The sequence below is a fragment of the Hyperolius riggenbachi genome, chromosome 1, assembly GCF_040937935.1.
Source record: "Hyperolius riggenbachi isolate aHypRig1 chromosome 1, aHypRig1.pri, whole genome shotgun sequence".
NCBI classification, from domain to species: Eukaryota; Metazoa; Chordata; class Amphibia; order Anura; family Hyperoliidae; genus Hyperolius; species Hyperolius riggenbachi.
In genome coordinates, this window is record NC_090646.1 from 1,332,906 (window position 1) to 1,352,905 (window position 20,000).

The 20,000-nt window shown below is 55.7% G+C and overlaps 1 protein-coding gene across 1 annotated transcript in view; it reads left to right on the forward strand.

Moving 5' to 3' along the window:
- The first annotated feature begins 2,344 nt into the window (after positions 1-2,344).
- Positions 2,345-20,000, forward strand: part of MOGS (mannosyl-oligosaccharide glucosidase) — a 37,361-nt gene continuing 19,705 nt past the window's right edge. The window contains exons 1-2 of the mRNA XM_068273555.1: positions 2,345-2,492; positions 13,710-14,032. Of these exons, the coding sequence (XP_068129656.1) occupies positions 13,711-14,032 (322 nt within the window). The 5' untranslated portion in view covers positions 2,345-2,492; position 13,710. The remainder of the gene's footprint in view (positions 2,493-13,709; positions 14,033-20,000) is intronic.

Below are 20,000 nucleotides of genomic sequence, written 5' to 3' on the forward strand. Positions count from 1 at the left end.
TGATCCGATCCTGCAGAGATAGTACTGCGCATGCACCCTGCCTCCTGCTCTGAGCCCCCAAAAGATCGTAATGCGCATGCGTCCTGCCTCCTGAGCCGAGCCCGCAGAGATAGTATTGCGCATGCGCCCTGCCTCATGATCTGAACCCGCAGAGATAGTATTGCGCATGCGTCCTGCCTCCTGATCCGAGCCCGCAGAGATAGTATTGCGCATGCGCCCTGCCTCATGATCTGAACCCGCAGAGATAGTATTGCGCATGCGCCCTGCCTCCTGATCCGATCCCGCAGAGATAGTACTGCGCATGCGCCCTGCCTCCTGATCCGAGCCCGCAGAGATCGTAATGCGCAGGCGACCTGTCTTCTGATCCGAGCCTGCAGAGAACGTACTGCGCATGCACCCTGCCTCCTGATCCGAGCCCGCACATAGTACTGCGCATGCACCCTGCCTCCTGAGCAGAGCCCACAGAGATAGTACTGCGCATGCGCCCTGCTTCCTGAACACAGAGCCCGCGGAGATAGCACTGCGCATGCGCCCTGCCTCCTGAGCAGAGCCCGCAGAGATAGTACTGCGCATGCACCCTGCCTCCTGAGCAGAGCCCACAGAGATAGTACTGCGCATGCGCCCTGCTTCCTGAGCACAGAGCCCGCGGAGATAGCACTGCGCATGCGCCCTGCCTCCTGAGCAGAGCCCGCAGAGATAGTACTGCGCATGCACCCTGCCTCCTGCTCTGAGCCCCCAAAAGATCGTAATGCGCATGCGTTCTGCCTCCTGAGCCGAGCCCGCAGAGATAGTATTGCGCATGCGCCCTGCCTCATGATCTGAACCCGCAGAGATAGTACTGCGCATGTGTCCTGCCTCCTGATCCGATCCCGCAGAGATAGTACTGCGCATGCGCCCTGCCTCCTGATCCGAGCCCGCAGAGATCGTAATGCGCAGGCGTCCTGTCTTCTGATCCGAGCCTGCAGAGATCGTACTGCGCATGCACCCTGCCTCCTGATCCGAGCCCGCAGAGATCGTACTGCGCATGCGCCCTGCCTCCTGATCCGAGCCTGCAGAGATTGTACTGCGCATGCGCCCTGCCTCCTGATCCGAGCCCGCAGAGATAGTACTGCGCATGCACCCTGCCTCCTGAGCAGAGCCCACAGAGATAGTACTGCGCATGCGCCCTGCTTCCTGAGCACAGAGCCCGCGGAGATAGCACTGTGCATGCGCCCTGCCTCCTGAGCAGAGCCCGCAGAGATAGTACTGCACATGCACCCTGCCTCCTGCTCTGAGCCCCCACAAGATCGTAATGCGCATGCGTCCTGCCTCCTGAGCACAGAGCCCGCAGAGATAGTATTGCGCATGTGCCCTGCCTCGTGATCTGAACCCGCAGAGATAGTACTGCGCATGCGTCCTGCCTCCTGATCTGAGCCCGCAGAGATAGTACTGCGCATGCACCCTGCCTCCTGAGCACAGAGCCCGCAGAGATCGTACTGCGCATGCACCCTGCCTCCTGATCTGAGCCCGCAGATTGTACTGCGCATGCGCCCTGCCAGTGTAGTGTCAGATTGGGCAGCCCCGCATGCGCAGTAGGAACCTGCGTCCCATTAAATTGTTCAGCCACGTAAAATGTCCTAAATATCTCCGCTTCCGCACCACGTACACCCCGGAAATTCTCAGGGGAGGGAGGGGACCCCCAGATCTAGCTCTGTGCCGAATTACAGCCCCCCAGACCCACTAGTTCCCGAGACTGATTGCATAGCTCCCAGCTGTCCCTCTTTCCTCCCCATGTGTCCCTCTTTTTATGTAAATATATATATTTCTATACTAAAAATGTGATTGACTCTAAGCTTTGTTCTCATCCTGTAAATTGATATATTACTAATTGTAAAATGTTACTATGAAGGAAAATGATCCAGGATAGAAAGGACCAGTGTGGTTTGAATTATAAAACAACATATTTCTCTTATGAAATCTTTATGGTTTGTGTGACTAGAGGCGTAATCAGGGGTGGGGCTTAAGTGTCTCTTTTTCTCATCTCAAAAATTTGGGAGGGATGCAGATTGCAGCAAAGCTACCTACCTAGCGGGGGCTGTAATTCGGCACAGAGCTGGATCTGGGGCTCCCCTCCCTCCCCTGAGAATGTCGGGAGTGCACGTGCTGCGGAAGCGGAGATATTTCAGGGAAATACTGGCAAACTTCCCACTGAGCATGCGCGATACTCAGTGCGTAAGGGAGCTTCCGGGCTGCCCAATCTGACATTACACCGGCGGAGGAGAGCGTACAGACATTGTAGTACGCACGCGCAAGATGAAAGCTACCGGAAACCGCTGGCACCAGGGAGCGGAAGCGCCGCCATGTTTGTTCACCCAGCCAGTTCACACACTTCCGGGAGGGGCGGGGCTGCCACCTGATGTCTCTGGGTGTAGTAAGATGGCGGCTCTGTGATGTGGATGGTGATCTACACGTGTCACTTCCTTATTCCTGCAGCCAATCAGAGAGCGCCGCAGGTATGTGGGGAGCCGAGACCCCCGGGGAGTCCTGAGGGGAGGGGGAGGAGAGAGAGCCCAGGAGAGGGGCAGAGGGAGCTGAGATGGGAGGGGAGTCCTGAGGGGGGCAGAGAGGGAGCTGAGATGGCAGGGGAGCCCTGAGGGGCAGAGAGGGAGCTGAGATGGGAGGGGAGTCCTGAGGGGCAGAGAGGGAGCTGAGATGGGAGGGGAGTCCTGAGGGGCAGAGAGAGAGCTGAGATGGCAGGGGAGTCCTGAGGGGCAGAGGGAGCTGAGATGGCAGGGGAGTCCTGAGGGGCAGAGAGAGCTGAGATGGGAGGGGGGTCCTGAGGGGGGCAGAGAGAGAGCTGAGATGGCAGGGGAGTCCTGAGGGGCAGAGGGAGCTGAGATGGCAGGGGAGTCCTGAGGGGCAGAGAGAGCTGAGATGGGAGGGGGGTCCTGAGGGGGGCAGAGAGAGAGCTGAGATGGCAGGGGAGTCCTGAGGGGCAGAGAGAGCTGAGATGGGAGGGGGGTCCTGAGGGGGGCAGAGAGAGAGCTGAGATGGCAGGGGGGTCCTGAGGGGGGCAGAGAGAGAGCTGAGATGGTAGGGGAGTCCTGAGGGGCAGAGAGGGAGCTGAGATGGCAGGGGAGTCCTGAGGGGCAGCGATGGCAGGGGAGTCCTGAGGGGCAGCGATGGCAGGGGAGTCCTGAGGGGCAGAGAGAGAGCTGAGATGGCAGGGGAGTCCTGAGGGGCAGAGGGAGCTGAGATGGCAGGGGAGTCCTGAGGGGCAGAGAGAGCTGAGATGGCAGGGGAGTCCTGAGGGGCAGAGAGAGAGCTGAGATGGCAGGGGAGTCCTGAGGGGCAGAGAGAGCTGAGATGGCAGGGGAGTCCTGAGGGGCAGAGAGAGCTGAGATGGGAGGGGGGTCCTGAGGGGGGCAGAGAGAGAGCTGAGATGGCAGGGGGGTCCTGAGGGGGGCAGAGAGAGAGCTGAGATGGTAGGGGAGTCCTGAGGGGCAGAGAGGGAGCTGAGATGGCAGGGGAGTCCTGAGGGGCAGCGATGGCAGGGGAGTCCTGAGGGGCAGAGAGAGAGCTGAGATGGCAGGGGGGTCCTGAGGGGGGCAGAGAGAGAGCTGAGATGGTAGGGGAGTCCTGAGGGGCAGAGAGGGAGCTGAGATGGCAGGGGAGTCCTGAGGGGCAGCGATGGCAGGGGAGTCCTGAGGGGCAGAGAGAGAGCTGAGATGGCAGGGGAGTCCTGAGGGAGCTGAGATGGCAGGGGAGTCCTGAGGGGCTGAAAGAGCTGAGATGGCAGGGGAGTCCTGAGGGACAGAGAGAGAGCTGAGATGGCAGGGGAGTCCTGAGAGGCAGAGAGAGAGCTGAGATGGCAGGGGAGTCTTGAGGGGCAGAGAGACAGCTGAGATGGCAGGGGAGTCCTGAGGGGTAGAGAGAGAGCTGAGATGGCAGGGGAGGCCTGAGGGGCAGAGAGAGAGCTGAGATGGCAGGGGAGTCCTGAGGGGCAGAGAGAGCTGAGATGGCAGGGGAGTCCTGAGGGGCAGAGAGAGAGCTGAGATGGCAGGGGAGTCCTGAGGGGCAGAGAGAGAGCTGAGATGGCAGGGGAGTCCTGAGGGGCAGAGAGAGAGCTGAGATGGCAGGGGAGTCCTGAGGGGCAGAGAGAGCTGAGATGGCAGGGGAGTCCTGAGGGGCAGAGAGAGAGCTGAGATGGCAGGGGAGTCCTGAGGGGCAGAGAGAGAGCTGAGATGGCAGGGGAGTCCTGAGGGGCAGAGAGGGAGCTGAGATGGCAGGGGAGTCCTGAGGGGCAGAGAGAGCTGAGATGGCAGGGGAGTCCTGAGGGGCAGAGAGAGAGCTGAGATGGCAGGGGAGCCCTGAGGGGCAGAGAGAGAGCTGAGATGGCAGGGGAGCCCTGAGGGGCAGAGAGAGAGATAAGATGGCAGGGGAGTCCTGAGGGGCAGAGAGAGAGCTGAGATGGCAGGGGAGTCCTGAGGGGCAGAGAGAGCTGAGATGGCAGGGGAGCCCTGAGGATCAGAGAGGGAGCTGAGATGGCAGGGGAGTCCTGAGGGGCAGAGAGAGAGCTGAGATGGCAGGGGAGTCCTGAGGGGCAGAGAGAGCTGAGATGGCAGGGGAGCCCTGAGGGGCAGAGAGGGAGCTGAGATGGCAGGGGAGTCCTGAGGGGCAGAGAGAGAGCTGAGATGGCAGGGGAGCCCTGAGGGGCAGAGAGAGAGCTGAGATGGCAGGGGAGTCCTGAGGGGCAGAGAGAGAGATGAGATGGCAGGGGAGTCCTGAGGGGCAGAGAGAGCTGAGATGGCAGGGGAGTCCTGAGGGGCAGAGAGAGCTGAGATGGCAGGGGAGCCCTGAGGGGCAGAGAGAGCTGAGATGACAGGGGAGCCCTGAGGGGCAGAGGGAGCTGAGATGGCAGTGGAGTCCTGAGGGGCAGAGAGAGCTGAGATGGCAGGGGAGTCCTGAGGGGCAGAGAGAGCTGAGATGGCAGGGGAGTCCTGAGGGGCAGAGAGGGAGCTGAGATGGCAGGGGAGTCCTGAGGGGCAGAGAGAGAGCTGAGATGGCAGGGGAGCCCTGAGGGGCAGAGAGAGCTGAGATGGCAGGGGAGTCCTGAGGGGCAGAGAGAGCTGAGATGGCAGGGGAGACCTGAGGGGCAGAGAGGGAGCTGAGATGGCAGGGGAGTCCTGAGGGGCAGAGAGAGCTGAGATGGCAGGGGAGTCCTGAGGGGCAGAGAGAGCTGAGATGGCAGGGGGGTCCTGAGTGGGACAGAGAGCGAGCTGAGATGGCAGGGGAGTCCTGAGGGGCAGAGAGAGCTGAGATGGCAGGGGAGTCCTGAGGGGCGGAGAGAGCTGAGATGGCAGGGGAGTCCTGAGGGGCAGAGAGGGAGCTGAGATGGCAGGGGAGTCCTGAGGGGCAGAGAGAGCTGAGATGGCAGGGGAGTCCTGAGGGGCAGAGAGAGCTGAGATGGCAGGGGAGTCCTGAGGGGCAGCGATGGCAGGGGAGTCCTGAGGGGCAGAGAGAGAGCTGAGATGGCAGGGGAGCCCTGAGGGGCAGAGGGAGCTGAGATGGCAGGGGAGACCTGAGGGGCAGAGAGGGAGCTGAGATGGCAGGGGAGTCCTGAGGGGCAGAGAGGGAGCTGAGATGGCAGGGGAGTCCTGAGGGGCAGAGATAGCTGAGATGGCAGGGGAGTCCTGAGGGGCAGAGAGAGCTGAGATGGCAGGGGAGTCCTGAGGGGGACAGAGAGCGAGCTGAGATGGCAGGGGAGTCCTGAGGGGCAGAGAGAGCTGAGATGGCAGGGGAGTCCTGAGGGGCAGAGAGAGCTGAGATGGCAGGGGAGTCCTAATGGTCAGAGAGAGAGCTGAGATGGCAGGGGAGTCCTGCGGGGCAGAGAGAGCTGAGATGGCAGGGGAGTCCTGAGGGGCAGAGAGAGCTGAGATGGCAGGGGAGTCCTGAGGGGCAGAGAGAGTTGAGATGGCAGGGGAGTCCTGAGGGGCAGAGAGAGAGCTGAGATGGCAGGGGAGTCCTGAGGGGCAGAGAGAGCTGAGATGGCATGGGAGTCCTGAGGGGGGCAGAGAGGGAGCTGAGATGGCAGGGGAGTCCTGAGGGGCAGAGAGAGAGCTGAGGTGGCTGGGGAGTCCTGAGGGGCAGAGAGAGCTGAGATGGCAGGGGAGTCCTGAGGGGCAGAGAGGGAGCTGAGATGGCAGGGGAGTCCTGAGGGGCAGAGAGAGAGCTGAGATGGCAGGGGAGTCCTGAGGGGCAGAGAGAGCTGAGATGGCATGGGAGTCCTGAGGGGGGCAGAGAGGGAGCTGAGATGGCAGGGGAGTCCTGAGGGGCAGAGTGGGAGCTGAGATGGCAGGGGGGTCCTGAGGGGCAGAGAGTGAGCTGAGATGGCAGGGGAGTCCTGAGGGGCAGAGAGGGAGCTGAGATGGCAGGGGAGTCCTGAGGGGCAGAGAGAGAGCTGAGATGGCAGGGGAGCCCTGAGGGGCAGAGAGAGCTGAGATGGCAGAGGAGCCCTGAGGGGCAGAGAGGGAGCTGAGATGGCAGGGGAGTCCTGAGGGGCAGAGAGAGCTGAGATGGCAGGGGAGCCCTGAGGGGCAGAGAGGGAGCTGAGATGGCAGGGGAGTCCTGAGGGGCAGAGGGAGCTGAGATGGCAGGGGAGCCCTGAGGGGCAGAGGGAGCTGAGATGGCAGGGGAGTCCTGAGGGGCAGAGAGGGAGCTGAGATGGCAGGGGAGTCCTGAGGGGCAGAGAGAGAGCTGAGTTGGCAGGGGAGTCCTGAGGGGCAGAGAGGGAGCTGAGATGGCAGGGGAGTCCTGAGGGGCAGGGAGCGAGCTGAGATGGCAGGGGTGTCCTGAGGGGCAGAGAGAGCTGAGATGGCAGGGGAGTCCTGAGGGGCAGAGAGAGCTGAGATGGCAGGGGAGTCCTGATAGTCAGAGAGAGAGCTGAGATGGCAGGGGAGTCCTGCGGGGCAGAGAGAGCTGAGATGGCAGGGGAGTCCTGAGGGGCAGAGAGAGCTGAGATGGCAGGGGAGTCCTTAGGGGCAGAGAGAGCTGAGATGGCAGGGGAGTCCTGAGGGGCAGAGAGAGAGCTGAGATGGCAGGGGAGCCCTGAGGGGCAGAGGGAGCTGAGATGGCAGGGGAGTCCTGAGGGGCAGAGAGGGAGCTGAGATGGCAGGGGAGTCCTGAGGGGCAGAGGGAGCTGAGATGGCAGGGGAGTCCTGAGGGGCAGAGAGGGAGCTGAGATGGCAGGGGAGTCCTGAGGGGCAGAGAGAGCTGAGATGGCAGGGGAGTCCTGAGGGGCAGAGAGAGAGCTGAGATGGCAGGGGAGTCCTGATGGTCAGAGAGAGAGCTGAGATGGCAGGGGAGTCCTGCGGGGCAGAGAGAGCTGAGATGGCAGGGGAGCCCTGAGGGGTAGAGAGAGCTGAGATGGCAGGGGAGCCCTGAGGGGTAGAGAGAGCTGAGATGGCCGTGGAGTCTTGAGGGGGGCAGAGAGGGAGCTGAGATGGCAGGGGAGTCCTGAGGGGCAGAGTGGGAGCTGAGATGGCAGGGGAGTCCTGAGGGGCAGAGAGGGGGCTGAGATGGCAGGGGAGTCCTGAGGGGCAGAGAGAGAGTTGAGATGGCAGGGGAGTCCTGAGGGGCAGAGAGAGCTGAGATGGCAGGGGAGCCCTGAGGGGCAGAGAGAGAGCTGAGATGGCAGGGGAGTCCTGAGGGGCAGAGAGAGCTGAGATGGCAGGGGAGCCCTGAGGGGCAGAGAGGGAGCTGAGATGGCAGGGGAGTCCTAAGGGGCAGAGAGAGCTGAGATGGCAGGGGAGCCCTGAGGGGGACAGAGAGAGAGCTGAGATGGCAGGGGAGTCCTGAGGGGCAGAGAGAGCTGAGATGGCAGGGGAGCCCTGAGGGGCAGAGAGAGCTGAGATGGCAGGGAATTCCTGAGGGGCAGAGAGGGAGCTGAGATGGCAGGGGAGTCCTGAGGGGCAGAGAGAGCTGAGATGGCAGGGGAGCCCTGAGGGGCAGAGGGAGCTGAGATGGCAGGGGAGTCCTGAGGGGCAGAGGGAGCTGAGATGGCAGGGGAGTCCTGAGGGGCAGAGAGCGCTGAGATGGCCGGGGAGTCCTGAGGGGCAGAGAGGGAGCTGAGATGGCAGGGGAGTCCTGAGGGGCAGAGAGAGAGCTGAGATGGCAGGGGAGTCCTGAGGGGCAGAGAGAGCTGAGATGGCAGGGGAGTCCTGAGGGGCAGAGGGAGCTGAGATGGCAGGGGAGTCCTGAGGGGCAGAGGGAGCTGAGATGGCAGGGGAGTCCTGAGGGGCAGAGGGAGCTGAGATGGCAGGGGAGTCCTGAGGGGCAGAGAGAGCTGAGATGGCAGGGGAGTCCTGAGGGGCAGAGAGAGCTGAGATGGCAGGGGAGTCCTGAGGGGCAGAGAGAGCTGAGATGGCAGGGGAGTCCTGAGGGGGGCAGAGAGGGAGCTGAGATGGCAGGGGAGTCCTGAGGGGCAGAGAGAGATGAGATGGCAGGGGAGTCCTGAGGGGCAGAGAGAGAGCTGAGATGGCAGGGGAGTCCTGAGGGGAAGAGAGAGAGCTGAGAAGGCAGGAGAGTCCTGAGGGGCAGAGAGGGAGCTGAGATGGCTGGGGAGTCCTTAGGGGCAGAGAGAGCTGAGATGGCAGGGGAGTCCTGAGGGGCAGAGGGAGCTGAGATGGCAGGGGAGTCCTGAGGGGCAGGGAGAGCTGAGATGGCAGGGGAGTCCTGAAGAGCAGAGAGAGCTGAGATGGCAGGGGAGTCCTGAGGGGCAGAGAGAGCTGAGATGGCAGGGGAGTCCTGAGGGGGGCAGAGAGGGAGCTGAGATGGCAGGGGAGTCCTGAGGGGCAGAGAGGGAGCTGAGATGGCAGGGGAGTCCTGAGGGGCATAGAGAGCTGGGCTGGCGGGAGTCCTGAGGGGCAGAGAGAGAGCTGAGCTGGCAGGGGAGTCCTGAGGGGCAGAGAGAGCTGAGATGGCAGGGGAGTCCTGAGGGGCAGAGAGAGAGCTGAGATGGCAGGGGAGTCCTGAGGGGCAGAGAGGGAGCTGAGATGGGAGGGGAGTCCTGAGGGGCAGAGAGGGAGCTGAGATGGCAGGGGAGTCCTGAGGGGCAGAGAGAGCTGAGATGGGAGGGGAGTCCTGAGGGGCAGAGAGGGAGCTGAGATGGCAGGGGAGCCCTGAGGGGCAGAGAGAGAGCTGAGATGGCGGGGCAGTCCTGAGGAGGGCAGAGAGAGCTGAGATGGCAGGGGAGTCCTGAGGGGCAGAGAGAGAGCTGAGATGGCAGGGGAGTCCTGAGGGGCAGAGAGAGCTGAGATGGCAGGGGAGTTCTGGGGGGCAGAGAGAGCTGAGATGGCAGGGGAGTCCTGAGGGGCAGAGAGAGCTGAGATGGCAGGGGAGTCCTGAGGGGCAGAGAGAGAGCTGAGATGGCAGGGGAGTCCTGAGGGGCAGAGAGAGAGCTGAGACCTCACAGGAGTTCTGAGGGGCAGAGAGAGCTCAGGGGATATCCTGGGGGTAGAGGGGGCAGAAAGCGAGCTAATACCTCAGGGAAGTCCTGAGGTGGGGGAGAGGGGTCAAAGCGGGAGCTGAGGTCTCATGTGAATCCTGGTCGGAGAGTGGGTAGAGAGGGAGCTGTTAGAGCTATGCTCAAATAGGTTGTGGAGGCTGGGAGTTTAGGGACATGTACAGTGGTTTGCAAAAGTATTCAGCCTTCTTGAAGTTTTCCACATTTTGTCACATTACTGCCACAAACATCAATCAATTTTATTGGAATTCCATGTGAAAGACCAATACAAAGTGGTGTACACGTGAGAAGTGGATCGAAAATCATACATAATTCCAAACATTTTTTACAAATATATAACTGCAAAGTGGGGTGTGCGTAATTATTCGGCCCCCTGAGTCAATACTTTGTAGAACCACCTTTTGCTGCAATTACAGCTGCCAGTCTTTTAGGGTTTGTCTCTACCAGCTTTGCACATCTAGAGACTGAAATCCTTGCCCATTCTTCTTTGCAAAACAGCTCCAGCTCAGTCAGATTAGATGGACAGCGTTTGTGAACAGCAGTTTTCAGATCTTGCCACAGATTCTCGATTGGATTTAGATCTGGACTTTGACTGGGCCATTCTAACACATAGATATGTTTTGTTTTAAACCATTCCATTGTTGCCCTGGCTTTATCTTTAGGGTCATTGTCCTGCTGGAAGGTGAACCTCCGCCCCAGTCTCAAGTCTTTTGCAGACTCCGAGAGGTTTTCTTCCAAGATTGCCCTGTATTTGGCTTCATCCAACTTCCCATCAACTCTGACCAGCTTCCCTGTCCCTGCTGAAGAGAAGTATCCCCCGAGCATGATGCTGCCACCACCATATTTGACAGTGGGGATGGTGTGTTCAGAGTGATGTGCAGTGTTAGTTTCCGACACACATAGCGTTTTGCATTTTGGCCAAAACGTTCTATTTTGCTCTCATCTGACCAGATCACCTTCTTCCACATGGTTGCTGTCTCTCCCACATGGATTGTGGCAAACTGCAAACGGGACTTCTTATGCTTTCTGTTATCAATGGCTTTCTTCTTGCCACTCTTCCATAAAGGCCAACTTTGTACAGTGCACGACTAATAGTTGTCCTATGGACAGAGTCTCCCACCTGAGCTGTAGATCTCTGCAGCTCGTCCAGAGTCACCATGGGCCTCTTGACTGCATTTCTGATCAGCGCTCTCCTTGTTCGGCCTGTGAGTTTAGGTGGACGGCCTTGTCTTGGTAGGTTTACAGTTGTGCCATACTCCTTCCATTTCTGAATGATCGCTTGAACAGTGCTCCATGGAATGTTCAAGGCTTTGGAAATCTTTTTGTAGCCTAAGCCTGCTTTACATTTCTCAATAACTTTATCCCTGACCTGCCTGGTGTGTTCTTTGGACTTCACAGTGTTGTTGCTCCCAATATTCTCTTAGACAACCTCTGAGGCCGTCACAGAGCAGCTGTATTTGTACTGACATTAGATTACACACAGGTGCACTCTGTTTAGCCATTAGCACTCATCAGGCAATGTCTATGGGCAACTGACTGCACTCAGTCCAAAGGGGGCTGAATAATTACGCACATCCCACTTTGCAGTTATTGATTTGTAAAAAATGTTTGGAATCATGTATGATTTTCGTTCCACTTCTCACGTGTACACCACTTTGTGTTGGTCTTTCACATGGAATGCCAATAAAATTGATTCATGTTTGTGGCAGTAATGTGACAAAATGTGGAAAATTTCAAGGGGGCCAAATACTTTTGCAAACCACTGTAGGTCAATGGGTGGAGTTTGGGTATGTGTGTAGGTCAGTGGGTAGAGTTTGTTGTGTGTAGGTGAGTTGGTGGAGTTTGGGTTGTTGATAGGTAAGGGGGTAAGATTTGTGCTTTGTAGAGGTGAGTGAGTAGGGTATGGAGCATGGATGTGTCAGTAGGGGGAGTTTTGGGTGTGTATAGGTTAGTAGGTGGAGTTTTGGGTGTGTATAGGTTAGTAGGTGGAGTTTGGGGTGTGTATAGGTGAGTGGGTGGAGTTTGGGGTGTGTATAGGTAAGTGGGTGGAGTTTGAGGTTTGTATAGGTGTGTGGGTGGAGTTTGAAGTGTGTATAGGTCAGTGGATGGAGTTTGGGGTGTGTATAGGTCAGTGGGTGGAGTTTGGGGTGTGTATAGGTCAGTGGGAGGAGTTAGGGGTGTGTATGGGTCAGTGGGTGGAGTTTGGGGTGTGTATAGGTCAGTGGGTGGTATGTAGGGCATGGACAGGTAATTGGGCGGAGTTTTGGGTGTGTATAGGTCAGTGAGTGGAGTTTGGGGTGTGTATAAGTCAGTGGGTGGCATGTAGGGCATGGACAGGTAATTGGGTGGAGTTTGAGGTGTGTATAGGTCAGTGGGTGGAGTTTGGGGTGTGTATGTGTCAGTGGGTGGAGTTTGGGGTGTGTATGTGTCAGTGGGAGGAGTTAGGGGTGTGTATGGGTCAGTGGGTGGAGTTTGGGGTGTGTATAGGTCAGTGGGTGGCATGTAGGGCATGGACAGGTAATTGGGTGGAGTTTTGGGTGTGTATAGGTCAGTGAGTGGAGTTTGGGGTGTGTATAGGTCAGTGGGTGGAGTTTGGGGGTGTGTATATGTCAGTGGGTGGCATGTAGGGCATGGACAGGTAATTGGGTGGAGTTTTGGGTGTGTATAGGTCAGTGGGCGGAGTTTGGGGTGTGTATAGGTCAGTGGGTGGAGTTTGGGGGTGTGTATAGGTCAGTGGGTGGCATGTAGGGCATGGACAGGTAATTGGGTGGAGTTTGGGGTGTGTATAGGTCAGTGAGTGGAGTTTAGGGTGTGTATAGGTGAGTGGGTGGAGTTTGGGGTGTGTATAGGTGAGTGGGTGGAGTTTGGGGGTGTGTATAGGTCAGTGGGTGGAGTTTGGGGTGTGTATAGGTCAGTGGGTGGAGTTTGGGGTGTGTATTGGTCAGTGGGTGGCGTTTGGGGCATGGACAGGTAATTGGTGGAGGTCAGTGGGTGGAGTTTGGGGTGTGTATAGGTCAGTGGGTGGAGTTTGAGGTGTGTATAGGTCAGTGGGTGGAGTTTGGGGTGTGTATTGGTCAGTGGGTGGAGTTTGGGGGGTGTGTATAGGTCATTGGGTGGAGTTTGGAGTGTGTATAAGTCAGTGGGTGGAGTTTGGGGTGTGTATAGGTCAGTGGGTGGCATGTAGGGCATGGACAGGTAATTGGGTGGAGTTTGGGGTGTGTATAGGTCAGTGAGTGGAGTTTGGGGTGTGTATAGGTGAGTGGGTGGAGTTTTGGGATGTGTATAGGTCAGTGGGTGGAGTTTGGGGTGTGTATAGGTCAGTGGGTGGCGTTTGGGGCATGGATAGGTCATTGGGTGGAGTTTGGAGTGTGTATAGGTCAGTGGGTGGAGTTTAAAGCATTGATAGGTCATTGGGTGGATTTTGGGGCGTGGATAGGTCAGTGGGTGAAGTTTGGGTGTATCTCGGTCAGTGGGTGGAGTTTGGGTGTGTATTTGTCAGTGGGTGGAGCTTGGTGTGTGTATAGGTCAGTGGGTAGAGTTTGGGGTGTGTACACTTTAGTGGGTGGTGTTTGGGGCGTGGATACATCAGTGGGTGGAGTTTGGGGTGTGGATAGGTCAGTGGGTGGAGTTTAGGTGTGTATGGGTCAGTGGGTGACATTTGGGTCATGGATAGGTCAGTGGGTGGAGGTTGGGTCATGGATAGGTCAGTGGGTGGAGTTTAGGTGTGTATAGGTCAGTGGGTGGAGTTTAGGTGTGTTTAGGTCAGTGGGTGGAGTTTGGGGCGTGGATAGGTCAGTGGGTGGAGTTTGGGGAATGGATAGGTCAGTGGGTGGAGTTGGGCATGGATAGGTCAGTGGGTGGAGATTGGGGCATGGATAGTTCAGTGGGTGGAGTTTGGGGAATGGATAGGTCAGTGGGTAAATATTGGGGCGTGGATAGGTCAGTGGGTGGATATTGGGGCGTGGATAGGTCAGTGGGTGGAGTTTAGGTGTGTATGGGTTAGTGGGTGACATTTGGGGCATGGATAGGGCAGTGGGTGGAGGGTGGAGATTGGGGCATGGATAGGTCAGTGGGTGGAGTTTGGGGCATGGATAGGTCAGTGGGTGGAGTTTGGGGCACGGATAGGTCAGTGGGTGGGGATCTGGATAGGTTGTAGCAGGGATTATATCCCCATGTAAGCCTTGTTCCTTCTCTCCCCATGCTGTAGGATGACACGAGATCGGAGGCGTCACGGTGGATCTGAGGCACGCCCTCCCCCGTCTTCCCGGAGAGCTGCACCCCCACAGCGAGAGTGGAGCCGTGTGGTGTTAGTGGCCCTCTTGTCCTGTATTATTGGGTTCGGAGCCTTTGCCTACAGCGGTTACAGGAAGTGGAGTCTGGCCGTAAGGGTGGTCACCATGCACCCCTCTCCCCCAATCATCTCCCCCAACAGCAGCTCCCCCGCTCTTTCCCCACACATGTTCTGGGGTTCCTACAGGCCACAGGTCTACTTTGGCATGAAGACACGGAGCCCACGTTCTGTGGTCACAGGTGAGTGTGGTCGGGAAGGTCACCCACATCTGATATTTCCCTGGTGGGCAGAAGCTGCAGTTGTTTGCCTGAGTTCTCAGCTCTGCAGAAGTCACCATTGTCCCTGATGTATGTACAGCCGTGGCCAGGAGATCAGAGAGTGCCACATATACTGCTTCTCACACAAGCATTGTCCCTAATGTATGTACAGCCGTGGTCAGGAGATCAGAGAGTGCCACGTATACTGCTTCTCACACAAGCATTGTTACTGATGTATGTACAGCCGTGGCCAGGAGATCAGAGAGTGCCACATATACTGCTTCTCACACAAGCATTGTCCCTGATGTATGTACAGCCGTGGCCAGGAGATCAGAGAGTGCCACATATACTGCTTCTCACACAAGCATTGTTACTGATGTATGTACAGCCGTGGCCAGGAGATCAGAGAGTGCCACATATACTGCTTCTCACACAAGCCTTGTCCCTGATGTATGTACATCCGTGGCCAGGAGATCAGAGAGTGCCACATATAGTGCTTCTCACACAAGCGTTGTCCCTGATGTATGTACAGCCGTGGCCAGGAGATCAGAGAGTGCCACATATACTGCTTCTCACACAAGCATTGCTCCTGATGTATGTACAGCCGTGGCCAGGAGATCAGAGAGTGCCACATATACTGCTTCTCACACAAGCATTGTCCCTGATGTATGTACAGCCGTGGCCAGGAGATCAGAGAGTGCCACATATACTGCTTCTCACACAAGCATTGTCCCTGATGTATGTACAGCCGTGGTCAGGAGATCAGAGAGTGCCACATATACTGCTTCTCACACAAGCATTGTTACTGATGTATGTACAGCCGTGGCCAGGAGATCAGAGAGTGCCACATATACTGCTTCTCACACAAGCATTGTTACTGATGTATGTACAGCCGTGGCCAGGAGATCAGAGAGTGCCACATATACTGCTTCTCACACAAGCATTGTCCCTGATGTATGTACAGCCGTGGCCAGGAGATCAGAGAGTGCCGCATATACTGCTTCTCACACAAGTATTGTCCCTGATGTATGTACAGCCGTGGCCAGGAGATCAGAGAGTGCCACATATACTGCTTCTCACACAAGCATTGTTACTGATGTATGTACAGCCGTGGCCAGGAGATCAGAGAGTGCCACATATACTGCTTCTCACACAAGCATTGTCCCTGATGTATGTACAGCCGTGGCCAGGAGATCAGAGAGTGCCACATATACTGCTTCTCACACAAGCATTGTTACTGATGTATGTACAGCCGTGGCCAGGAGATCAGAGAGTGCCACAGATACTGCTTCTCACACAAGCATTGTTACTGATGTATGTACAGCCGTGGCCAGGAGATCAGTGTGTGCCACGTATACTGCTTCTCACACAAGCATTGCTCCTGATGTATGTACAGCCGTGGCCAGGAGATCAGAGAGTGCCACATATACTGCTTCTCACACAAGCATTGTTACTGATGTATGTACAGCCGTGGCCAGGAGATCAGAGAGTGCCACATATACTGCTTCTCACACAAGCATTGTCCCTGATGTATGTACAGCCGTGGCCAGGAGATCAGAGAGTGCCACATATACTGCTTCTCACACAAGCATTGTCCCTGATGTATGTACAGCCGTGGCCAGGAGATCAGAGAGTGCCACATATACTGCTTCTCACACAAGCATTGTCCCTGATGTATGTACAGCCGTGGCCAGGAGATCAGAGAGTGCCACATATACTGCTTCTCACACAAGCATTGTCCCTGATGTATGTACAGCCGTGGCCAGGAGATCAGAGAGTGCCACATATACTGCTTCTCACACAAGCATTGTCCCTGATGTATGTACAGCCGTGGCCAGGAGATCAGAGAGTGCCACATATACTGCTTCTCACACAAGCATTGTCCCTGATGTATGTACAGCCGTGGCCAGGAGATCAGAGAGTGCCACATATACTGCTTCTCACACAAGCATTGTCCCTGATGTATGTACAGCCGTGGCCAGGAGATCAGAGAGTGCCACGTATACTGCTTCTCACACAAGCCTTGTCCCTGATGTATGTACAGCCGTGGCCAGGAGATCAGAGAGTGCCACATATACTGCTTCTCACACAAGCATTGTTACTGATGTATGTACAGCCGTGGCCAGGAGATCAGAGAGTGCCACATATACTGCTTCTCACACAAGCATTGTTACTGATGTATGTACAGCCGTGGCCAGGAGATCAGAGAGTGCCACATATACTGCTTCTCACACAAGCATTGTTACTGATGTATGTACAGCCGTGGCCAGGAGATCAGAGAGTGCCACATATACTGCTTCTCACACAAGCATTGTCCCTGATGTATGTACAGCCGTGGCCAGGAAATCAGAGAGTGCCACATATACTGCTTCTCACACAAGCCTTGTTACTGATGTATGTACAGCCGTGGCCAGGAGATCAGAGAGTGCCACATATACTGCTTCTCACACAAGCCTTGTTACTGATGTATGTACAGCTGTGGCCAGGAGATCAGAGAGTGCCACATATACTGCTTCTCACACAAGCCTTGTTACTGATGTATGTACAGCTGTGGCCAGGAGATCAGAGAGTGCCACATATACTGCTTCTCACACAAGCCTTGTTACTGATGTATGTACAGCTGTGGCCAGGAGATCAGAGAGTGCCACATATACTGCTTCTCACACAAGCATTGTCACTGATGTATGTACAGCCGTGGCCAGGAGATCAGAGAGTGCCACATATACTGCTTCTCACACAAGCATTGTCCCTGATGTATGTACAGCCGTGGCCAGGAGATCAGAGAGTGCCACATATACTGCTTCTCACACAAGCATTGCTCCTGATGTATGTACAGCCGTGGCCAGGAGATCAGAGAGTGCCACGTATACTGCTTCTCACACAAGCATTGTTACTGATGTATGTACAGCCGTGGCCAGGAGATCAGAGAGTGCCACATATACTGCTTCTCACACAAGCATTGTCCCTGATGTATGTACAGCCGTGGCCAGGAGATCAGAGAGTGCCACATATACTGCTTCTCACACAAGCATTGCTCCTGATGTATGTACAGCCGTGGCCAGGAGATCAGAGAGTGCCACAGATACTGCTTCTCACACAAGCATTGTCCCTGATGTATGTACAGCCGTGGCCAGGAGATCAGAGAGTGCCACATATACTGCTTCTCACACAAGCATTGTCCCTGATGTATGTACAGCCGTGGCCAGGAGATCAGAGAGTGCCACAGATACTGCTTCTCACACAAGCATTGTCCCTGATGTATGTACAGCCGTGGCCAGGAGATCAGAGAGTGCCACATATACTGCTTCTCACACAAGCATTGTTACTGATGTATGTAAAGCTGTGGCCAGGAGATCAGAGAGTGCCACGTATACTGCTTCTCACACAAGCATTGTCCCTGATGTATGTACAGCCGTGGCCAGGAGATCAGAGAGTGCCACATATACTGCTTCTCACACAAGCATTGTCCCTGATGTATGTACAGCCGTGGCCAGGAGATCAGAGAGTGCCACATATACTGCTTCTCACACAAGCATTGTCCCTGATGTATGTACAGCCGTGGCCAGGAGATCAGAGAGTGCCACATATATTGCTTCTCACACAAGCCTTGTCCCTGATGTATGTACAGCCGTGGCCAGGAGATCAGAGAGTGCCACATATACTGCTTCTCACACAAGCATTGTTACTGATGTATGTACAGTCGTGGCCAGGAGATCAGAGAGTGCCACGTATACTGCTTCTCACACAAGAATTGTCCCTGATGTATGTACAGCCGTGGCCAGGAGATCAGAGAGTGCCACATATACTGCTTCTCACACAAGCATTGTCCCTGATGTATGTACAGCCGTGGCCAGGAGATCAGAGAGTGCCACGTATACTGCTTTTCACACAAGCATTGTCCCTGATGTATGTACAGCCGTGGCCAGGAGATCAGAGAGTGCCGCGTATACTGCTTCTCACACAAGTATTGTCCCTGATGTATGTACAGCCGTGGCCAGGAGATCAGAGAGTGCCACATATACTGCTTCTCACACAAGCATTGTCCCTGATGTATGTACAGCCGTGGCCAGGAGATCAGAGAGTGCCACGTATACTGCTTCTCACACAAGAATTGTCCCTGATGTATGTACAGCCGTGGCCAGGAGATCAGAGAGTGCCACATATACTGCTTCTCACACAAGCATTGTTACTGATGTATGTACAGCCGTGGCCAGGAGATCAGAGAGTGCCACATATACTGCTTCTCACACAAGCATTGTTACTGATGTATGTACAGCCGTGGCCAGGAGATCAGAGAGTGCCACATATACTGCTTCTCACACAAGCATTGTTACTGATGTATGTACAGCCGTGGCCAGGAGATCAGAGAGTGCCACATATACTGCTTCTCACACAAGCATTGTTACTGATGTATGTACAGCCGTGGCCAGGAGATCAGAGAGTGCCACATATACTGCTTCTCACACAAGCCTTGTCCCTGATGTATGTACAGCCGTGGCCAGGAGATCAGAGAGTGCCACATATATTGCTTCTCACACAAGCCTTGTCCCTGATGTATGTACAGCCGTGGCCAGGAGATCAGAGAGTGCCACATATACTGCTTCTCACACAAGCCTTGTCCCTGATGTATGTACAGCCGTGGCCAGGAGATCAGAGAGTGCCACATATATTGCTTCTCACACAAGCCTTGTCCCTGATGTATGTACAGCCGTGGCCAGGAGATCAGAGAGTGCCACATATACTGCTTCTCACACAAGCATTGTCCCTGATGTATGTACAGCCGTGGCCAGGAGATCAGAGAGTGCCACATATACTGCTTCTCACACAAGCATTGTCCCTGATGTATGTACAGCCGTGGCCAGGAGATCAGAGAGTGCCACATATACTGCTTCTCACACAAGCATTGTTACTGATGTATGTACAGCCGTGGCCAGGAGATCAGAGAGTGCCACATATACTGCTTCTCACACAAGCATTGTCCCTGATGTATGTACAGCCGTGGCCAGGAGATCAGAGAGTGCCACATATACTGCTTCTCACACAAGTCATGTCCCTGATGTATGTACAGCCGTGGCCAGGAGATCAGAGAGTGCCACATATACTGCTTCTCACACAAGCATTGTCCCTGATGTATGTACAGCCGTGGCCAGGAGATCAGAGAGTGCCACATATACTGCTTCTCACACAAGCCTTGTTACTGATGTATGTACAGCCGTGGCCAGGAGATCAGAGAGTGCCACATATACTGCTTCTCACACAAGCATTGTCCCTGATGTATGTACAGCCGTGGCCAGGAGATCAGAGAGTGCCACAGATACTGCTTCTCACACAAGCATTGTCCCTGATGTATGTACAGCCGTGGCCAGGAGATCAGAGAGTGCCACATATACTGCTTCTCACACAAGCATTGTTACTGATGTATGTAAAGCTGTGGCCAGGAGATCAGAGAGTGCCACGTATACTGCTTCTCACACAAGCATTGTTACTGATGTATGTACAGCCGTGGCCAGGAGATCAGAGAGTGCCACATATACTGCTTCTCACACAAGCCTTGTTACTGATGTATGTACAGCCGTGGCCAGGAGATCAGAGAGTGCCACATATACTGCTTCTCACACAAGCATTGTTACTGATGTATGTACAGCCGTGGCCAGGAGATCAGAGAGTGCCACATATACTGCTTCTCACACAAGCATTGTTACTGATGTATGTACAGCCGTGGCCAGGAGATCAGAGAGTGCCACATATACTGCTTCTCACACAAGCCTTGTCCCTGATGTATGTACAGCCATGGCCAGGAGATCAGAGAGTGCCACATATACTGCTTCTCACACAAGCATTGTCCCTGATGTATGTACAGCCGTGGCCAGGAGATCAGAGAGTGCCACATATACTGCTTCTCACACAAGCATTGTTACTGATGTATGTACAGCCGTGGCCAGGAGATCAG